The 22,537-nt window shown below is 51.9% G+C and overlaps 1 protein-coding gene across 2 annotated transcripts in view; it reads right to left on the bottom strand.

Moving 5' to 3' along the window:
• Positions 1–22,537, bottom strand: part of PPP2R2C (protein phosphatase 2 regulatory subunit Bgamma) — a 134,863-nt gene that overhangs the window by 48,209 nt on the left and 64,117 nt on the right. For both annotated transcript variants that reach the window (XM_029234541.1, XM_029234542.1), the window contains exons 2-3: positions 3,246–3,343; positions 903–1,068 (exon numbers count right to left, since the gene is read on the bottom strand). In XM_029234541.1, the coding sequence (XP_029090374.1) occupies positions 903–1,068; positions 3,246–3,343 (264 nt within the window). The remainder of the gene's footprint in view (positions 1–902; positions 1,069–3,245; positions 3,344–22,537) is intronic.

The following is a 22,537-nucleotide window of genomic DNA, read 5'->3' on the forward strand; positions in this document are numbered from 1 at the left end:
CGCCCTAAGGAGTCTGACTCCCTTTGGTAGGCAGGTGGCATCATCTTATAAGACTCATCCACCCTGGAGCAGTACTGGCTGGACTTGGGGTGCTGGGTGGGCAACACCTCCCTCCACCCTTGTTGCAACTCCAGAGGGAGCACAGGTGAGGAAACTGAGGCTCAGAGAAGCAAGGCCACTCCCCAAGGTCCCCAGGCTGGGACAGAAGCCAGGACCCTCCTAGCTCCCACCCCAGGCGCCTTTTATGATGGGGCTGAGAGGTGAAGGAGGATGAGCAGGTGGACGTGAAGGTGGGAAGCGGGGCCTCTGGCTCCAGGCCCACTGCCGGCAGAGGCCAGATGGCCCCAGGAACCGCAGCGTCTGAGTGGACCGCAGCAAAGCAGGGGTCTGGCCGGGAGCCTCCTTGGGGGCTTCCCTGGGGATGCGTACCGTCTCCCAGAGGCAGATGGCCAGCGGCCGGGCAACCAGCGCTCCTCCTGTACCATCCACTGAGGACCCCAGATCACCCGGTGACACCCTCCACTCTGGGGTGGTCTGGGATTCTGGGGGTTGTGGATAAAGAGGCAAGTCTGAATTGAGTGTTGACTGTTTTCCCTGACCTGGCCTCCTTTGTCCGTCCCCACATTAAAGTATTCACGGACATGCTCAAGGAGCTGCTAGTCACAGCAGAGGGAATAAGCCCCCAGCCGACCACCAGGAGACGGTGAGCAAGTGTATTCACTGCATGGAATTTACCCGCTGCTCAAAATACTATTTTTCAGGAGTTCTAAAGACCTAGGAAAAAGCTCACAATGTAAGTGAGGTGAAACATGGCATTTGATGACAAATTGCTACAGTACGTGTGCATAAGAGCATGCATGCCTACACACACGTGCACACACGTGCACACGCACACGCCTCACCGTTGGTGGACAGCAGGGAGTGGGCGGCATTCTGCTGAGGGAGCCACTTGATCTTGTTGATCTTCTCCTCTATCTCCAGACTCTTGAGATAGTCGAACTCCGGCTCGTGGCTCTGGAAAGTGCTGTAGACGTCATACTCGCCCTGGCTGTGTGGTGCATTTTTACTCTGCAAGGAAACCAGACCCTGAGCTCCAGGATGGTGGGGCGGGGCAGAAGCCGGCACTGGGACAGGGACGGGACTGGTCCAACCCACACAGGGCCTGGAACAGCCATGGCGACCGGGCATCCGAGAAAGGGTCCAAGGAAACTCTGCTTTTTAAATGGCCGGTACCTTGCTGTGCAGCCATGGCCAAGCTCCATCACCTCCTCCGTCCAGTAAGCAAGAACAAGGGCAACCACGCCAGCTCATGTTTACTGAGCACCTACTGTACACAGGACACTGAGCTAAGTGCTGCTCACGCCTCCTCTCATTCTATCCTCGACGCCCCTCTGTGATGGGCACCATGACTCCCCCCACTTTACAGATGAGCAAGCGGAGGCTCAGAGGTGAGTCGACCCCCGCGCCCCTCCCCCAAAGCCACATGTCCACAAAGTGCTGTCACTCACTCCACTGAGGTCTGTCTGGCACCAAGGCCAAGGCTCTGATCTGCTCCCACATCCTTGTGTACAACTTGGGTCTGACTCGAGGAATGAATGCATTTTGGAGCAAATTTAACATTGGGGCCAGACACCCTGCAATGTCAGACAGACATTGGGATAGACTGGGATAGGGTATCCTCCCCCCAGCTTTCCTGAGTGGGTCCCCTTCTGGTTTGGTCAGCTAAGCTCATTATAGTAAGGACCTCCCGGTGGAGCCCCCAAAATAGTGAGGTGGTGAGTCCATCGCAGGTACCAGGGACCACTTCCTGGTAGACAATTCAAGTTTATATGACAACATGAAACTACAACTAAAACTGCCTGGGAGCAAAACAAAGGTAGTCAACCAAGCACAATTTCAAGTTTTCTGTTGGTTTTTCAAAAGTATCTATTTATATATTTCTTTTCCTGCTGTGTTTTTGGAAAGCTTTAAAGTTCTTCAATATTTTTGCCTCTAATTCACTTCATCTCCTGTAAGCACTGGCTACGGAGAAGGTCAGTGGGACCAGAATCAAGAAAAAAATTAAAGGAGAAATATTCAAAACTGAGAAACTTGCGCATCTACCAATTTAATTTCTTTCTGCAATTTGGCAAAAAGAAGACTTGGCTTTGCAATCCCCAGTGGGATCCTCTGGTCCTTCTCATGAATCAAAGTGCTCCAGCCACAGTACTGGGCTCATTAGATAAGCAATTTCTCAGCTACCTGCTTTCTGGCTCTGTGTTCTTGGTAAGTTATTGCAACCCTCTGAGCTCTGATCTCCTCATCTGTAAAATGAGGATGACAACAGCACCTAATGGCACCACGAGGGTTGTCATGAGGGAGGGTTATGGGAGTGAACACAGGTGAAGTCAGAGCTCAGGGAACGTCAGCTGTGGGGAGGATGATACTGCAGCTCCTCTCCCCCCTTCATCCTCCCTCCTGCCCCCTCTTCTCCTTCTGTTCCTCGTCCTGCTTCCCCTATCCTCCCTCCCCCATTCCTCTCCTCCCCCCACCTTGGTGTCACCTTAGATCCTGTCTTCAGCATCTAATCCCAGCCCTGAAAGGCAGGGTGGTGTGTGAGTGACAGACCACACCCAGTCCTGGTTTCCATCCCTGGTCTTTGCTCACTAGCTGGGTGACTGTGCAGGCATCCTCATCTATGAAACGGGGTGTCAGTCCCCACCCTCAGAGGTGGGCAGTGAAGAGTAACTGGGAAAAGCACGTGGAGAACAAAGTGAGGAGTCTGCATGTAGTAGGTGCTCAACAAATGGGGCCTTTTAAGCACCAGGTTCTTCCAGTGGTTCAGAAACATTGCCTCAGGTAGGCTGTTCCAGACAGCAGACCTCACTGGGGCAAGGCCCGGGGCTGAGCAAAAGCACCAACCCCAGACAGAGGGCCACCCACAGCTGCAGAAGGGTCCGTCCTCCCCTCCACCCGGCTCTGGCCGCACAGCACCAGCTCTCCAAGGCAGAGGGCAGTTTAATCAGGAGTCTGTTTCTCCAGGGTCTAGGACACAGTGACCAATTTCCACTCAGCAGAGGGGGTTCAGAATATGGTGCTGTGAGTCGACCCGGTGGACTCCCTTCCCTGGGCCTGCCCGGTCCCATCCCTGCATGCCGTGGCGCCCTTTCATCCAGCCCAGGCATCCCGGCAGGATGCCCAGAGGCCCCCTGTGGGTTAAAGCCCGGGCTGAGCCGTAGTCCCCCTCCCACCAGGCCCCGCCGCACCTCCGGTTCCCGCTGGAAGATGACGACCCGGCCACCCTTGTCGCCGGTGGCCAGCAGCTCCCCCGTGTGGTTGAACTCGACGGTAGAGATGATATCGGCTGTGGTGGAACAGAGACAGGAGGATGTGGCTCATTAGGACCCAGTGCTGTGCAGGTGGCCAGAGCTGCGCGTCCAGCCCCAGGGCCCCCATCAGATAGCAAGAGCACTGACCAGGGGCCTGGCCCCCTCCCCGCTGGCCGTGGGACAGAGACCCGTTCACGGGTGTCTTTCCTTCCTTCCTGCTCCCCTTCCTCCTGAAGCAGTCTGGGGTTTCCTCGTGTGCTGACCGGGTGACTGGGATGCAAATCTGACACTAGCCCAACTCTGGGGGGCCACAGAGACCAACTGTGCCCCTCCCTGCCTCCACTGAGCTCCCCATGGATGGCGCCCCTGTAACCTTCCCATTCCTGGCCTGGACCCTGTAGGCACCAAAGGCTTCAGCACAATGGATCTACTTTCAAACAAACCACACATCTGACTACTCGTCCCGGCAGCCCCACGCAGGTTCTCATACTGTGTCCTCCTTCCAGCCGCCAGGATGATGGGTCACCCCTCCCCCACCCTGACGCATGGGGTATTTTTGCTCAAACCCCCTCGTCTGCATCCTTCCCTGCCTCAGATGAAGGCAGTTCCATCCTCCCGCTGGCTCGGCCCTGAGCCTTTGGGTCACCGTGACTCTCTCCTCTCTCTCTCTCACCCTCCACATCCAGTCCTATTGTCTCAACCTTCAAGATACATCCAGATTCCATCACTTCTCCCGCCTCTCGCCTGGATGACTGCAACAGTCTCCCATCCGATCCCCTCCATTTCTCCTGGCCCAGACGCAAGCTGGCCTCCACAGAGCAGCCACAGGGAGCCTTCTCGGACCCCTCTAGAGGCTCCCCACCGACAGAGGAAAAGCGAAGGTCTTCAGAGTATCTAAAGCCTTGAGCGACCTGTGGCCCCCCGAGGCAGGCCACGTCAGGAGCCCAAAACTTCACCCTGTCCCGCACTTGCCCCTGGCACTTGGCATTGCCTCCCACCCTGGGCCGGGTACCGTGCCCTGTGATGGGCTTTGGCCTGCGGGACGCCAGCAGACGAGCCGCCGTCCTGCGCTTCTGCCGCGGCCCCGGAGGAGGACCTGCCCAGGCCCGCAGCAAAGCCGCCCAGCTGAGCTGCCTGGTTACCCAGTCCAACCAAGCCTAGATCAGCAGGGCTGGCAGATGCGTGACAAAAAATGTTAGTGCTGAATGCCCCGTGCTTTAACTCAATGAAAGGTAACGGATCCCCACCCCAATTCCTACTACGCTCAGCCCTGCTCTCCCACTCCGACTCAGGCTCCTCGCTGATTCTCAAAATACCAGCTACCTTTTGTCTCAAGAACTGCTCTCTCAGCCTCCAGTGGTTTTCCCAGTCCTATTTGCTATTCCATACATGCCTTTTCCTTTTCCAATCACGTGCCTTCAGAGGCAGCTCCTGACCCGCACTGGCCTCTGAGCCACAGGTAAATGCCAACTCTGACGGCAAAAGGAAAGAGGACAGAGGGAAGGTGGTTCAGAAGCAGGATAATGGGCTGGATGTACTCACTGATCAGGATAAGAGCACGTTTCATTAAACTTGAAAATAAAGGGAATAAAAAACAAGGAGAGCCGCTCTTTGGGATCACGGAGATGCTCTCTGAGTGTGGAATTGGCCCGGCTGCCTGACACTTGTCCCTGTCTGGGCAGCCTGCCTGGCCCAGGGACACAGGAGGGCCACAGCCGGAGGCACAGCCCAGCAGTGCCGCGTTCCTGCCCGTGGCTCTGGTTCTTGCTGTTTCATGTCAGCACGCCCTTAGGGGGGAAGAGCAGGATATAAAACTGTATGTAAAATGTCTTTAATTATATAGACCAGTGATCACAGCCATGTTGAACAGCAAACAAACTGGGCAGAGGGAAAACAAGCTGGAAGAGACTTTTCTACCACAGAGATTGCTTTAGGGTGGTTGAAAGAAAATATTTTTTTCCTTCTCTTTCTATGTTTCCATGTTTTCTAGATCTTCTGTAATGAATGTATACTTCTTAATAGCTTTACTGAGGTGTAACTGATATACACAAAAACGCACATTTTTAATGTATGCAATTTAATGAGTTTGGACATATGCATAATATATATTATTTTTATGATGGAAAAATAACAATGTTATTAAATTAAAATGCCAATGTAACCACTGGTATCCAGAGCAAATGTGCTCCATAAATGCTGGGCAGCTACCACAGTAACAGACAATAACACCTGCAGGAATTTACAATTTATATGTCAGTTTTATATCCACTGCCTCCTCTGAACCTCATGCCAGCCCCTGAGGGAGATATGACTATCATTTCTATTGGCAACTGAGGAGATGGATGGAGGCCCATCCACAGTGACAACCCCCTGAGCTGTTCATGGACCAATCTGAAGTCCTGGGTTGGAGTCCTGGCTTCAACGCCTGGGCTACGTGACCTCGGGTGGGCTACCTCACTGCTCTGAGACAGTGTTGTCATCCGGGGCATGGCTATAGTACAGTCTTCCCGTGATTATCCCGTGATTATCCCGTGATTATCATCTCAAGAGAGATGTTGGGAGGGCTGAAGGACCGTAACACCAAGGAATGATGAATGACCAAAATTTACCAGACAGAAAGTCAAAGTTTTTTCTCATCTTTGCTTCTGGCCTGCCAGCTCAGAAATGTGCCAGATAAATCTGAGATTCAACCTCACTGTACAAGTTTGGGAGTCCTGACCACCAGCCCCTCCAGTCCCCTTCTGCAGACATCTACAGAGGAACTACAGACCTCAGGCCAGGGCACTGCTTCCTCCGTCCCAGGAAGGGGCTGGTGGGTATTTAACATCCATTCATTGTTACAGTAAGTGTCTTCTAGAGCTTGCCTTAGGAAAAGTTACCTCCTCTGAGAGCTGGAAGTTGTCATCAGTAAAATCATGCAATTGGAAAGTCCATGCTCTCATTTTGGAATGTTTGACACATCTCCAGCCTCAATACCACCTCCCCCAGGAAGCCTTCCTGGAGAGCCCTCCTGTCCCCCAGTACAGTAGTCTCTCCTACAACTGTGGTCTCATGCCCACTATGTGCCCCTCATTAGATGTCAGGCCCTGCAGGGGAGACAGCAATTGGAAGAAGAGGCAACACTGGGTGAGCTTCTTATTTTCACGGCTTTTAGCCTGAGGACAGGTCTCAGTCTGTGCCACGTGGCTACTGAAACTCAGATAGAAAGTCATACTTTAGGCTCTACAAACCAGAAGACAGAATCTGGGGAAATCCTAGTAGCTGCAAAATGAGGTATTTAATCCTGGAAATGGGGTCTAAAGAGCAGTCCCCAAATGCAACCCATAAACTCTGCCCCAATCTTTAGCTGGCTGCAAACTGCACACGTACACACGATAGACTCCAGGCAGAGCTGCTAAGGTTAAAAGACATGAACCAGGATTTGTGCTGGGACAGAGTTCGAAGTTGAGTTCAACCGAGTTAACTGCTTACAAATGCAAAACAAAACAAAACCACTCTTTGGAGGGACACACTAAACATCTAGAGTCTCTACGGTACTGTCATTCTCAACACCCAGGATATTCTCCAAAATTATACGAAGATATACAAAGAAATAGGAAAATATTGCTCATACTGAATAAAAAGACAATCAAGGAAAGAGACCCTGAAGTTCCCTGGATCCTGGGATTAGCAAATGCAGATTTTTAAAGTAGCTGTTATAACTATGTCCAAGGATATAAAGGAAAATTTGCTCTCACTGCATGAAAAGAAAGGACATTTCAACAGAGAAATAGAAACTATTTTAAAAATAGCTAAATGGACAATCCATAACTGAAAAATACCACATATGAAAATCACTGAATTGCTTAACAGGAAATTTGAGATGACAGAAGAAAGAGTTAGTAAACGTGAAGATATATCGATAGAAATTATGCAACCTGAAGAACAGAGAGAAAATAAATTTAAAAGATAAAGCACAGAGCCTCGGGGATCTGCCGGAAAACATCCAATGTCTATGTGTACTTGGAGTTGCAGAAGGAGAGGAGAGAATAGAGTAGAAGAAAGACTTGAAGTAATGATTGAAAAATGCCCCAATATGGTAAGAGACTTTAATTTACAAATTTAGGAAGCTCAGCTAACTCCAAGTGGGAAAAATACCAAGAAATCACACCTAACCGTCAAACTGCTGAAAACCAAAACAAAAATGAAAATTTGTAAGCAGGTAGAACAAAAACCACGTATTATATTCAGAGGCTCCAAGACTCAGATAACTGCTGATTTCTCATCAGAAATAACAGAGTTCCGAAGGCTTTTAAAGTGATGAAGGGAAATTTAAAAACCTGTAAACCCAGACTTCTGTATCCAGTGGAATTATACTTCAAGGATAAAGGGCAAATAAAGACATTTTGGTGAAAGCTCTCCACGGACCAGTGGCTGAATCTCAGGACAAGCCCACTGCCCTACCATCACTCTCTCTTTACAGATAAGGAACTTGGTCAGGAGGTGAGGCATTGGCCCAAAGTCCCATTCAGGGCAGGGCTTTTGCAGTGTATTCCCCTGGCAGGTCCCGGTCCCTGCACCACAGGGCCGAGTTGCCAAACAGCTGATGCCTCAGGCTCAGGGTCACAACTCAGCCACTGGGAGAGGTCCGCCAGGCCCACGTATGAGGGTGCTCCAAGCCTCCCTGTTGTGGGTGATGACAGCCCCATGAAAACCCAAGGTGCCCTTCTACTTGTGAGGTCCCTTTTCTTTCTGCTGCAGCTCTGGGAGTCCCCCAAATGGCAAGGCAGAGCTGGAAGGGGCAGCTTGGACCACTGGACAGAGAGGCAGCAGTCAACCCCCTGGGACTGGGTATGGCGCAGCTCTATCAGTGCAAGCCCAGAGCCAACTGGTTTGGGAGCCAGAAAGCCACACTGTGGTCCAGCATGGGCTCAGGAAGAAGTCAGGAGTGCTGTCCCAAGTGACCAGCCCAGTGACAGGTGCACCGTGAGAGCCAGAGCCAGAGACGGGCAAAGACCATGCTGTGGGTTGAACTGGGTCCCCCAAACATATGTGGATTTCCTAACTCCTGGCACCTGTCACTGTGACCTTATTTGGAAATAGGGTCTTTGCAGCTGATCAAGTTAAGATGTGGTCATACTGGGTTCTATGGGCCCTAAGTCAACGACTTATGTCCCGACTGGTGTCCCGAGAAGAAGGCCACGTAAAGACACAGGGGCACACAGGCACATGGGGGGAAGGCCAAAGATGTGGTCATACTGGATTCTATGGGCCCTAAGTCAACGACTGGTGTCCCGAGAAGAAGGCCACGGAAAGACACAGGGGCACAAAGACACATGGGGGGAAGGCCATGTGACAATGCAGGCAGAGACTGCAGTGATGCATCTACAAGCCGAGGAACATCAAGGATTGCTGACCGCCAACAGAAGTTGGAAGAGGCCTGTGACAGATCCTTCCCTGGAGCGTTCAGAGCAAGCACGACCCTGCTGGGTACCCTGACTTCAGACTTGCGGCCTCCAGAACTTCGGGGGAAGAAACCTCTGTTGTTTTAAGCCACTGAGTAGTTTGTCACAGCTTCCCCAGCCAACATACGGAGAGAACAGAGCAGAAACGAGAGGCTGTGCGGGCAACGCTCTGCAGACCCAGGCCGCACCCTGGGCTGCGGCTCCTCCTGGGGTCACGTGGGGAGGATCAGCCCTTGGATCTCACAGGTGCCCCTTGTGTCTTTTTCATCAAGAGGAAGGTATTCCAGTCCCAGCCTCGGTACCTATCAGCTGTGTGACCGCATCCAAATCACGCTCTGAGCCCTAACTGTCTCGCCCATAAAATAGGAAGTGTCATCCCTGCCTGGTCACAGTTCTCCTAGGGATTTTGTGAAATTCAAAGGATTCCGTGGACTGGAAATCTCCCTGGAAATCGTGGCAGAGGCCTGCAAATTCGAGGAGGAGATTAAGCTGCTCATCAGGGAGACGCCCCCCCGCTCATCTCACCATTCATCACTCTAAGTGCTGTCGCCACCGTCAATGGTCCATCAGCATCACAGCTCACGGCAGAGTGAGGGCCCTCAGAAAGCCCAGCTTCATCCTTCTGATGGCATTGCTGCGTTTAATTAGTATTGTCAGAGGCATCAGGGCTGACGAGGGAGGTGGGAGAGGAAACAGGTTCTGTCTGCTGCTGAATGAAAGAGCTCGGTGTGAGGAAGGAGGCTCCGTGTGCCCAGCGTCCGCCCGGGACGGGACTCTGTGAGCAAGCATCTTACCCAGCATCCTCTCTGGGTTTGGAGAGAAGGGGCCAGGCTGGACCCTGGGGATAAGGAGCCTGTCCTCAAGGGCTGCTCTGGGTCCAGGGAGATGCACAGGAGGTGAAGAGGTGGCCACGGGAAGTGACCACTTCAGGGTGGGGTGAGGTGAGATCCAAGAGGGCCTCCTGGAAACAGTAAAACGGGAGTGGGGTCTTGCAGAACAAGGAAAGGTGGCAGACTTAACGTTGATGCCCCATCAGCGGCTTCCTGTATCCACATCTTATACAATGTGATTCCGGGGCTCTTCCCGTCCAGCGACAGAGACTGTTCGCCCATCCTTGACTCTGCACTGGCTTGTGACTTGCTTTGGCCAACAGAAGGCAGAGGAAGTTAGGGGGTGCCGGTCCAAGCCTGGGCCTCAAGAGGCCTTCAGTTTCCGCTCTCTCTGGGACCCCTGCTCTGCCACGGAAACAACCCCAAGCGAGCCTGCCGGATGACGACAAGAGGCCATGTGGGCAAGCCAGTGCAGCTGAGGCCATGCTAGGCCAGCCCACAGCCAGTCCACCCCCGAACATGGCAGCAAGCCCAGCAGAGATACCTCCTGACCCATAGCTACTGTACACGTCAGAATGAGCACTGCTAATACACGAGGAGATGCCTAGTCGACTTAAAGACTAAGGGGCAGAAGTGCACGCTTGTTGTTTGAAGCCACTGAGCCCTGGGGTCTGTTACGCAGCAGTAGCTGACTGAGACAGAAGGGCTGCTGGGTAGAGCGTGGCCACTCCACCCAGCTCTGCTTTGTAGATCACCCTTTTTTGGAGGCGGGGAAGTCATTTCAAAGGAAAGACTTTCCTGATCAGAAAAAGCTCTTGACTGTAGCCTAGTTTTTCAGTAGGACTCACACCCACACCCCACCCCATCCCCACCAAGGTGCCTTGTATACGCTGTGCTCTGACGGCAGCACTGCCCCTTCACGGCTCACCCCGGCAACCCTAATCACTCTTCTGGTCTCAACTTGTGTTGCTGAAGCCACCCGAGTGCTCTTTCCATTGTACAGGTGAAGAAACTGAGGCACAGAGAGGATTAATAAGTTGCCAAAAGCTGCCCAGCTGGTGTGTGCAGGGCTGGGATTTACCCCTTGCCCTTGACCCCCAGGCTGGTGCTTCTCAAGACATTTAAAGGAATCAGAGATGGCTGGGGGGCTTCCCTGGTGGCGCAGTGGTTAAGAATCCACCTGCCAATGCAGGGGACACGGGTTCGGGCCCTGGTCTGGGAAGATCCCACATGCCACGGAGCACCTAAGCCCGTGCGCCACAACCACTGAGCCTGCGCTCCAGAGCCCGCGGGCCACAACTCCTGAAGCCTGTGCATCTAGAGCCCGTGCTCCGCAACAAGAGAAGCCACCACAATGAGAAGCCCGCGCGCCGCAACGAAGAGTAGACCCCCACACGCAGCAACGAAGACTCAATGCAGCCAAAAATAAATATAAATAAAATAAATAAATTAGAAAAAAAAAAAAAGAGAGATGGCGGGGGATTGGTGAGGACATTTCCCGGGAGAAAGCAGATGCTAAGGGAGGTTTCCACTTACACCTTTTGGGGGGAATGGGGGAGGGGGCCACCTTCCCTCCCCAAGCCTAGTGAGACCCTCGCAGAGCTCCAAAGTATGTTTCCTGAAGCTAGGAGACCCCAGCCTGAGACTCGGAGAGCAAAAGGGGTCTAGGGTCTGGACTCTGACTCCGCCCGGGATGTGGAAAGACGAATGGCTTTTATCCACGTGCTTCCCGGGGACAGGAGAGAGCAGGCTGGCTTATGTCATCTTAGTCCTGCCTGCTGGCTCCCCTGCGGGCAAAGAGAAAGCGGCAGAGGGAGGCCACTGTGCCCAGGGGCTGAGGAAAACCACTGGACGTACAGCTCTGACTGCCCAGGTCAAGGGCTCTGCAAGAGGTAGCTTGGCAGGAAATTTCCAGACCACCCGATGCAGGACCAGTGAGAGAAACGGTCAGCTATATCCACCGGCCAGGCCCTCCCAGAGCAGGAGAGCCACCAGCAGGCTCGCGGCCAGTGGTGAGCGAGAAGCTGCAGGACCCTATCCCCTTCCCCACTGTTGGCCTCCAGCACAAACAGGCCCTGTCGTGGAGGTGCAGAAGGAGAAAGGCCGTGTCTGGTTCGGAGTCTGGACCGTTAGCTGGGACCAGACATTCAGCGCTGGATGGGGGCCACTTAGCTCTCCGAGGGTGATGGGAAAGGCGTGGACCTGCCTGAGTTCCCGATCCCCAAGCAGGTCTGGTGAGAAGTTCCCTCCTGCAGCCTGAACTTGGTGGAGGGTGAGGGCAGCTCCCGGCCGGGGTCAGCTGGGATGCCGTGGCTGGGCCAAAGCAAGTCCCCCTGGACAGTGCCTGGGTCACCTGGATGGAGGTAGATGTGAAGCGGCTGGTGGGAGGTTTGGGAGGGTTTGTGTGGGGCACGTAGCACCCTCCACCTCCCACCCATGCACCCCGGAGGCCCAAGACCCCGGCTCTACCTGTGAGGGGCCGGAGCTCTCACGTTAGGGCAGGAAGGGGGGTGTCAAGCCCCAGCTGCCCACAGGTGGGAGATGGACCTGGCCACGCTGCCCCCTGGAATCACACAGGAGCCATGGTCCCAGCTCACGAATGGGACATTCACCCTGCACCTGAGATCTAGTGCCTGTTCCACCTCTTTCTGACTGGTGACTCGGGGCAGGTCACCTCCTCTTTTTCTGAGGACGAGAGGCAATGGGAACACAGACCAAGAACCTGAGGGCCAAGCACTGTGCTGGGAACTTGCCCACGGTGCCACATCTCATCTTCTCCATGTCCCACAGGGCCAACTGGGTGAGTCCTGGATCCAACGGCACCCCGTCAAGCTAGCTTTTTTAAAGGAAAGTGCACCCAAACAGGACACCCAGTGGATGACAAGTTATGTAAACATTTAAACTGGGCCTAGTACTGATTAATCTTAAAGGCTGAGAAAAACACTTCCATTATCCCGGCACCTGCTCCAAGAGCTCCAGGTGAAATGGAATGTTGGAACCTTGAATTATGGTTCCCATAATATATATATGTATATATGTATATATATATAAAATATAGTCAGTCAGCCAGAGCTGAGTATGCTTGGGAATATTTGGCTCAGATAATGACCTTTGGGGAGAGGGGTAGCAGAGGGAAGCCTGGGTACGGAACAGCCAGAGGGTCTGTGGCTGGTTGAAGTTAGGTCCTTAAAGTGCAGTTATTCCATGGTTCTGGCACTGCCTGGTAAGGGGGAAGATCTGTGTTCAGATCTCACTCTTAGAGCTGCATGACCTTGGACAAGGCACTTCACCTCTCTGAATCGATCTGATCGTCTGTGAAACAGAGATGGTCATACACACCCTCCAAGGCTGCTGGAAGGTTTACCCACGTATCACCTAGCATGTGGCAGGCACTCAGTAAATCTGTTCACTGTCCATTTATTATTCAAAAGAATATTAATGGGGAGCTGTGGTTTAAGTTATAGTTTAAAGGGAAAATGTTGGCTAGAGTGTGATGTTTTTAATGTGGACTTTGGATAAAAGACTCAAAAAAAAGAAAAGTACAGAGTTTCTGTGTGAGATGATGAAAAAGTTTTGGAAATGGATAGTGGTGACGGTTGCATTAATGCCACTGAATTGTACACCTAAAAATAAAGTGGTAAATTTTATCTTATGTATATTTTATCATAATAAGAAGTTTAATTTAAAAAATTAATTGAGGACCTACTGTATCCCAAGCACTGTTGCAAATGCTGGGAACTCAGCAGTATACACACCCCACAAGAAGCTCACTCTCTAGTGGAGAAAACAGACAATAAGCAAGTTTCTGGGAAGGAGAAAAGGGCTAAGATAAAAGCTAAAGTATGGTAAGGGATGGGAGAGTTGGAGGTGCTGTTTTAGCTGGGGAGGTCAGGGGAGACTTCCTGGAAGAGGAGCATTGGAGCAGAGACCTGCAGGAAGCAAGAGAGGAAGCCACACAGATATCTGGGGGGACAGCACATGCAAAAGCCCTGAGGTAGGAGAGAGTTTGGTCTGTTGCAGTTCAGCAAGGAGGGCAGGGTGTGATGGTGACGGGGCAGGACATGAGCTTAGAGAGGTGGGCTGCGCCAGGTCCCTGAACCTTGCAAAGAAGAACTTAGGATTTTATTTAAGTGAAAGAGGAACCACACAGCATTTTGAGCTGGGAAGTCATGATCCAACTTGGGTTTAATGACACTCCTATCCTCATGTGTATCCCTCGCTAACATAGATGGGCTCTTCCCTTCTGCGCCCTGTCCAGGGCCTGGCACGTGGGCGACTGCTGGGAAGGGTTTGTTAAGTAAATACCAGAGAAGCAGATGCTCACCAGGCATGTGGGGGACAGCAGGGGCCTCTGTGTCATCCCTGCCACTCACTTGCCTAACGCAGTTCCTCTCTCTGGGCCTCACTCTGGTTCCTCGTCTATTAAGAAAGGCATTGGCAACATGATGGTTTTATTGTCGTTGCTTTTACTTTACCATTTAAAAAACTGAGATGCAATTCAGGTAACATAAAACTCACCATTTCAAAATGTATACTTAAGGGGTTTTGAGTATATTCAGTGTGTTATGCACCCATCATCACTATCTATTCCAGAACATTCCCAGCACCCCAAACAGGAACCCCATACCTTTTAGCAGCAGTCATTCCCCATTCCCTCCTCCCCCCAGCCTCTGGCAAACACTCGTCTGCTTTCTGTCTTTAAGGACATTTCACATAAATGGAACCATAGAGTGTGTGGCCTTTTGTGTCTGGCTTCTTTCACTCAGCATCACGTTTCCAAGGTCTACCCATGTTGCAGTGTGAACCAGGACTTCAGTCCTTTCCATGGCTGAATAATATTCCATTGTGATCATGATGGTTTTGAAGGCAGGCCCCAGAAGAGGGCTTGAAGGGGGTTGGGCACCTAAGAATGGCCCTGTGTCCCCAGAACCCTGACCCATGGTTGCTCCCAGCTCTGCAGGCTGAGGGGCTGCTGCAGGAGCCAGAGTAAGGGTGGGACAGTGCTGCCCCTACAGTGGGTGCTCCAGGAGGGTCAGGGTGCGAGGGAGGCCACGGACCATGGCTGCCACCTCCTCCCCGCCAGCCCAGACGGGCCCCTGCTAAGTAGCTGTTGGCCTGACTGGCGCAGAGGCAGATGGGCTTGGCAGGGGTGCAGGGCAGCTGTGGATTGGCCTGTGGTCAGCAAGACCGGTCAGCCTGCTGGGTTTGACGCTAGGCCAGGTTGGATTGTGCTCACAGCAGGGATGACTCCCCAAATCAGACTGAAGCATGGCCCTCCAGGCCCCTCAAAGCAGCCAGGTGGCCTGAGGCCAGCAGCTGGCCTCAGGACAGGGTCAAGGTGAAAGGGACAGAGAGAAGACCACCTGCTCCTAGCCTGCCTGCTTTCAGCACAAGCTCCTGAAGGCCCCACAGCACAATTGCCTGGGCTTCTCTCCTAAAGATGAAGATTCCCAGGGCCCTGCTCAGACCCACGGATCAGAATTGCTGGCACCTGGAATCTGCATTTTGATGGGTTCTTCAGTGATGCACTGAGGTTGAGAGCCACTGGTAAAGTGCTAAGAGGTTTGGGAGTGAGAGCACTCACTTTAGTGGGGCTGCCTGATTCTCAGCAAGTTACAGACATTCTCTGAGCCTCAGTTTTCTGATCTCTAAAATGGGTATAATACTGTCATCTCAGGGTTGATCGGGAGGATTTAATGAGGCAACAAGAGGCTACTTAAAAATCACTAGCTGCAATTAGTAGTATATTATTATTACACATGCAAACCAAGTCAGAGAGCTGTCTGGATTTTAGAAGGAAGTGGGGTGGGGCAGAATTAATAAATGAGAGAGAGAAAGAGAGAGGTTTAAGATATGGAGAATTTGCTGTTGGGGGGAACCTGGCTCTGAATCCCACCCAGTTCTGGCTGTCATTTCATCCTTCAGTTTTCCGGTTTGTGCAGTGGTGATGGTAAGAGCCGCCCATGCTGGAGGGCTCTGCAAACTGTAATATGCTGTCCCGTGCCAGGGCGGGGAATGCAATGCGAGGAGGGGGATGGAGGCCTGATGCTGATCTAGACTGATGGCTTGAGTCTGGGCCGGGCCAGCTGGCCGGGGCCGGCTTCTGCCCTCCCAGTGCCTGGCTCCCGAGGGCCCCATCCTTTCTGTATCAGTTCCTCAGGCCCCAGCCGGCAGGCGGGCAAGAGGGGCCAAATGCCACTGTGACAAGAACACCCTTCAGGCTCCGTCACATCAGTGTGTCCATCTGTCCCCTCGCCAGGCCCGTGTCTGCGCCAGGTAGGCGGACGGGGCTCAGGCACTGAGCTGGGTGCTGAGGTCATGCTTGGCAGAGCCGGCTGGGTCCTCTGTCTGCCTCTCCTGCCTCTGCCCTGGCCTGGGCCATCGTCACTTCTCTCCTGGACAACTGCGGCCGCCTCCCCTTTGGGTTTCCTGCCTTTATCCTGGCCTAGGCCACCCAGTGACCAGAGGGACATTGCTGAAACTGAAAACTCATCGTACCCCAACCCTCCCTAGAGCCCTATGTGGCTCCCCGTGGCCCTCGCCAGCCCTCTGTCTCTCCACTCCCAACACGACCCTCACCCTTTAGGCACCCCAGCGGGGTCATTTATTTATTCAAGAAGTATTTACTGAGCCCTAATGCTAGGCGGCGGGAACTGAGAGGCGGCCTAATGGGCACCTCGCAGCCCCTCCCACGCCCACCAGTCTGTCACGTGTCCTGGGGGAGACAACCAGCCTGCTCTTCCTCCCCCTTCCTATTTTTAAAATAATTTTTTTGTTTTAATTGAAGTAGAGTTGATTGACAATGTTGTGTTATTTCAGGTGTACAACAAAGTGATTCAGTTATACGTATATAAAAAATTATATATATTTTATATTGAGTATAACTGTCTGTGCTACACAGTAGGACCTTGTTGTTTACCTATTTTATATATAGTAGTGTGTACCTGTTAATCCCACACTCCTCATTTATCCCCCTCCACTTCCCCTCTGGTAACCATAAGTTTGTTTTCTATGTCTGTGAGTCTCTTTCTTGTTTTGTAAGTGAGTTCACTTGTATCATGTCTTAGATTCCACATGTAAGTGATGTCATATGATATTTGTCTTTCTCTGTCTGATTTACTTCTCTCAGTATGATCATCTCTAGGTCCATCCATGTTGCTGCACACCTCGCCCGTCCTCTTGAAAGACCCCGTGTCCCAGCCTCTGGGTGACAGTCTGGTAGAGGGTGACAGTTCATCCTGTTAAGGTGTGGCTGAGGCACCCCCCTGAGAGGGGCTGAAACAGCCTGGGATGGGCTTGACAGGCAGATGGGCAGGGGCGCTCCAGCTCTGCACTGGCTGCAGACCATAGCTGGCTCAACCTCTGGAGGCTTGGTTTCCTCACCTGTAAAATGGGCACAAGGGTGCATCTGAAATGAGATGCTGTGGGTGGAGGCTCAGCATGGAACTCGGCACACAGCAGGCCCACTTGTTTTGGTGCTGTCATCTCCAAGGGACACACTTTGCTGGTGGGAGCTCCTTAGGCCACCAGGCTCGCTGCCTAGGTCCCTGGCAGAAAGAGTCCCAGCTTTCCTGCGGCTCCCTTCTCCAGCCTTGAGGCCGTTAGCACAGCCGCTCCACTTGGATCACCGGGCAGCGGACAAGGAGTGGCTTTGGAAGTGTTCCCATCCTGGTTACACATTGACCGCCTGGTGGGAGCTGGGTCCTGGGGAGGTCACATTCACTGGGGACCAGCTAGGACCCTCACCCACCATGTGCATTAGCCCGCGGCAGGCCGAGGAGTCTGTGGCATTCTGCCATTTCCACGTGGGGAAACCGAGGCTCTGAGGGTTGAACTTGTCCTCCTGCGGGGAACAGGTGGCTTCTCTGCACCAGGTGGACCCCAGGGCCTGTGCTCCTAACACGGTAAAGTGGGTCAGGCCGGCCCCAGGTGCCTTCACCACGTGCACCTCCACGGGATGTGATGGTGCCATGGTCTCCCAGGCCACGTCTCGTGCCTGGTGCCCTGCACCCGACCACACCAACACCCCTTCCCACCCAGGGATGCCTGCACCCATTATAGAGATGAGCAAACTGAGGCACCCGCAGGCAGGACTTGCGGGGCCGGGCAGGCCTGGAGCCCTCCTCTGCCCCGTCTGCTGTGGGTTCTGGGGCTCCCTTCCTGGGTTTTTTCCTGGAGACATAAACTCCCAGCATGCCATTCAGCAACTGCTGAGTGGATGACTGCTGTCGGCCAGCGTGGTAACCGCCCTTCTATGTGGCTTCACGCTCCATCTCGAGCACCTCACACCCAGGACCTCAGTTACAGGTTGTGACCCCACTTCCAGATGGCGAAACTAAGGCTCCGGTGTGCTGGTGAACACTGACCACTGGCTCTGCGGGGGCGGGGAGGGGGTGTGGAGGAGAAAACTTGGAGTCGTGGCTGAGTCTGTGGGCTTCAAGCCACCCATGGTTTAATGACCGGCTCACGAAACTCCTAAAACTTGAACAACCAGCTCACATAGTTCCTGAGCTGAGATGGCCCTGACACACCCTGGGTGAAGTGAGGTCCCAAGTCCACACTGGCAGAGACAACCTGGTTCAGGGCTAAGTCCCAGCCTTCGGCGTCTGAGCGAGACTTTTCCGGCAGCCCCACTGCTGGCACCCCGAGGGCAGCCTGCCCCTGGAAACCCCATGTCTCCGTCAGCAGGACCCTCCCCATCCCTTGCAAGCCCCCACCTGGCCTGGCATCACGGATGCCAGGACCAGACGCCCCCGTACACCACCCACTGCTCCCCCCTAGCTGCGAACAACCATCACCCCCATGGGAAATGCCGGGGCCCAGCTTCAGAAAACAGAAGTTTACTGCCTGGGAAAAAAATCCGGGTGATGTTGTCAGTGCTGTGCGAGTCTGAGGCTGTGGGCGCAGAGGGAGGGAACTGGGCCTCGGTGACGGTGACAGCCGGGTGCCACGTGGGTCTCCTCCACCGACCTCGCTGGCTTGGGAGGGAGGAGGAGGGGGAGGGTATATGGGAGCCAGAGGAGGCGGGCATGCAGCATGGTGGGCACAGCAGCATCCATTCCAGCCGCCCCTCCCCTCAATCTGCCCCTCTTCGAGGGAAATCTGTTCCTGCAGCTTCGCGGAGCCCCTTTCCACCCCAGTCTACTCTGCACCGGCCACTGGCCGGGAGGAGGTGCCTGCAGGCCCTAGACCCTCCCCTCCTCCTTCACCCTCCCCTCTCCCCTCCTAGAAGCATATTACCATCTCTGTCTCAACAGCATGTGCGGGGCGACCTGGAGGTGGGGCTCAGCCCTACAGCTGGTGATCCTTGTGTCCCTAGGAAAGCTGCAGCCTCCCCATCCCTGCTGCCAGCCCAGGCCATAGGATTCTGCCTCTACTTCTTCATCTGGACAGTAGCTCCCAACTGAGGTCTTGGGCTGGCGGGGACCTGGCCCTCCAGCCAGAGCTGACTGGTGTCCACCCACTCATCCATTCATTCACCCAACATTCACCAAATGTCCGCTCTGCATCAGGTCCCCCCAGGGCTGAGTCACAGTGATGGATATCCAGACAGTCTCTGTCTTCATGGAGTCTGCAGCTTACAGGGAGATGGACAAGGAAACTGATAAACTCTTTCCAGCCGCCCAGGTGCTGGGGTGGAGGTCTGTACAGGGAATGGGTAGAACCCAAAATAGAGGGCAGGACTGCCTAGTGGTTAAGACCAGGACGCTGCAGCCAGACACTCCAGGTTCAAACCTCACCTCCACCTCTCAGTTACCTAGGAAAGCTACTCATCCCCTCTGAACCTCAGTTTCCCTCTCCTGTAAAACGGGTTCGATACTCATTAAATAATACTTCTTCAGAGGGTTGCAAGGATTGAATGAGTGAATATGTGTTCGTATTAGAACAGGACATAGACTCGCAAAGCAATTTTACAAAAAAGGAACAAAGTTGGAGGACCTAGCCAACCTGATTCAAAGATTCACTCTAAAGCTATAGGAATCAAGCCAGTGTGGTACAGGAAAAGGATAGACACATAGATCAACTGAACAGAGAATCCAGAAATAGACCCTCCAATCCATGGTCAATTGGTTTTTGTTAAAAGCACCCAAGCAATGAGGAAAGGATGGTCTTTTCAATAAATAGATAAAATGGGGAAGAAAATTAAAAAAAGAAAAAATCTGCCCTTACCATACACCATATGTAAAATTATGTGGAAAAGGCTCAAAATATAATTGTTGAAATGAGACCTAAGTATAAAAGCTAAAGCTAAATAACTTCTAGAAGAAAATATCAAAGAAAATCATTGCAACTTTGATTTCTTAGACAAGACATAAAAAGCATCAACAACAAAAGAAAAAATGGGTAAATTGGACTTTATCAAAGTTCAAAACTTTTGCTCATTGAAAGAAACTGTTATGAAAATAAAAAGGCAAGGACGGAATGAGAGAAAATATTTGCAATCCATACATCTGACAAATCACTTGTAGCCAGAATGTATACAGACCTCATACAACTCAATAATAAGAACACAAACCACCTAATTAAAAACAGGCAAAAGATGTGGACAGACACCTCTCAAAGCAAAACATATGAATGACCAAGAAACACATGAAAAGATGCTCAGAAGATCATTAGTCACCAGGGAAATGCAAATTAAAATCTCAGTGAGATACCAGTATATACACTCATCAGAGTGGCTAAGATTTAAAAGACTGATAATATCAAGTTGGTGAAGATGTGGCACAACCAGGAATCTCCTTCACTGCTGGTGGGAACGCACAACCATATCATCCCTTTGGGAAACAGCTTGGCAGCTTTTTACAGAGTTAAGCGTATGCCTATCATATGTCCCAGCCATTTCTCCCCATTAGGAGTAACGAAAGCCCACGAACACCCAAAGACTTGTACACACCTGTTCCCAGCAGCTTCACCCACAGTTGCTCAAAACTGGAAACCATCCAAATACCCATCAACAGGGGAATGGACAAATTATGATAGATCCAAACCATGAAAGACTACTCAGGAATAAAAAAGAACAAACTATTGATACTTACAACAATGGGATGAACGTCAAAATGATTATGTGGAGTAAAAGAAGCCAGGCAGAGTGCGCCCTGTATTATATTCTATTTACATGAAATGCTAGAAAGTGCAAACTAATATATACTGTCAGCAGGCCAATCAGTGGTCACCAGGACACAGAATGTAGTCAGGGATGGACCACACAACGGAACAAGGAAATTTTGGGGGCTGATGGAAAATGCTCTGATTCTTAATCCTGGTGGTCTCACAAGCACATACAGCTGTCAAAACTATGGGACTCTACACTTTAAGTAGATGCAGTTTATCGCACATAAGAACGTGTTTTTAATTAATTAATTATTTATTTTATTTTTGGCTGTCTTGGGTCTTCGTTGCTGCGCGCGGGCTTTCTCTAGTTGTGGCGAGTGAAGGCTAATCTTCATTGCGGTGTGCGGGCTTCTCATTGCGGTGGCTTCTCTTGTTGCGGAGCACAGGCTCTAGATGTGCGGGCTTCAGTAGTTGTGGCTTGCGGGCTCTAGAGCCCAGGCTCAGTAGTTGTGGCTCACGGGCTTAGCTGCTCCACGGCATGTGGGATCTTCCCGGACCAGGGCTCGAACCCATGTCCCATACATTGGCAGGCGGATTCTTAACCACTGAGCCACCAGGGAAGCCTCATAATAACATTTTTTAAAAGTCTTTGTTTGCAGTAAAGGGGAAAAAACAGCAGCAGCGGCCACCTACTCTCTTCGGAAGCCTCCAGAAAACTGCTGACTTAACACCCTACAGGCTCCATGGGCAAGGCGACCACCCGAGTAATTACATCAAGGGAAACAATCATTTGGTGCATTTTTCATCAACTGAGATCATTTATATTTATCAAGCTTCTAATTCATCTAGATTTGTCCCAGGAGGTCTGACCCACCCTGGCCTGGGCATGAGAAATGGATTGTGCCAGGCACGTGGTAGAATCTCATTAATTGCATGTTGAATGAATTAATAATTGTCCCGCCTTTCCAAGTGCGCACAGCTCGTCAGTGGCCGACCGGAAGCCAGAAGCCAGCGTGGGCAGCCTGAGCTGACCCTGGGAGAAACCCAAGGCTGCGTTCCTCCGCGGACAAAGCCCTTTCCAGGACACGCTCAGATGCCGAGGCTTGAAACAGCGAGAAAAGGCAAAGTCAGGACCATTCTGATGTGGCATTAGGGGGTGGGGTGACCACGCAACACAGCAGAGAAATTTGAAAATCAGTGGGCAGCTGATATGGGGTCAGATGCAGGCTTCTTCCAGAAATGTCCAGTCCAGGGGCATGATAGAAGCTGCAGACAATATCTGTAGCTGGATAAAATAAAACTGCTGGGGACAGTTGAGCCAAAGGGTGTTGGCTGGGGACCTGAAGACAAGCCAATCACTGCTGTTATTTCTCTTTTGGTCCAGCTCCAGGCTGGATGCTGTCAGAGCCCTAAGATGCAGCTTCCTTGTCAATGCAGGAAGTGACCTGGGGATCACATGCTTTCTCTTCCACCTTCATCTTGAGCCTCATCAATCACCTAAATCAGCAGTTCTTAGACTGTGGTCCAAGGACCCCTGGGTGTTCTTGGGGTCCTTCTTTTCCAACGACGTATCCATGTGATGTATCTGTGTGGCGGAAACCACATTTCCACCAAACAAAATAGCACAACAGACTGAATGCAGAAGCTGATGTGAGAATCCAGCTGTCCTTTATTAAGCCAGACATTAAAGAGATTTACAAAAATGCCACTCTTCTCACTAATTTTTTTTTGTTTTGGAAAACAGTTATTTTTCAGAAAAAATATTATTTATGTGATGGTTTGTTAATAAATATTTCTAAATGTTTCAGTCTTAACTTCTAATATGGTAGATATCAATGGATACAACCGACATACACAGAAGCTCTTTGGGATCTGAAATAATTTTTAAGAGTTTAAGAGGATC

Source organism: Monodon monoceros, unplaced genomic scaffold (genome assembly GCF_005190385.1).
Source record: "Monodon monoceros isolate NGI ecotype Baffin Bay Population unplaced genomic scaffold, NGI_Narwhal_1 Super_Scaffold_20, whole genome shotgun sequence".
Classification (NCBI taxonomy): domain Eukaryota; kingdom Metazoa; phylum Chordata; class Mammalia; order Artiodactyla; family Monodontidae; genus Monodon; species Monodon monoceros.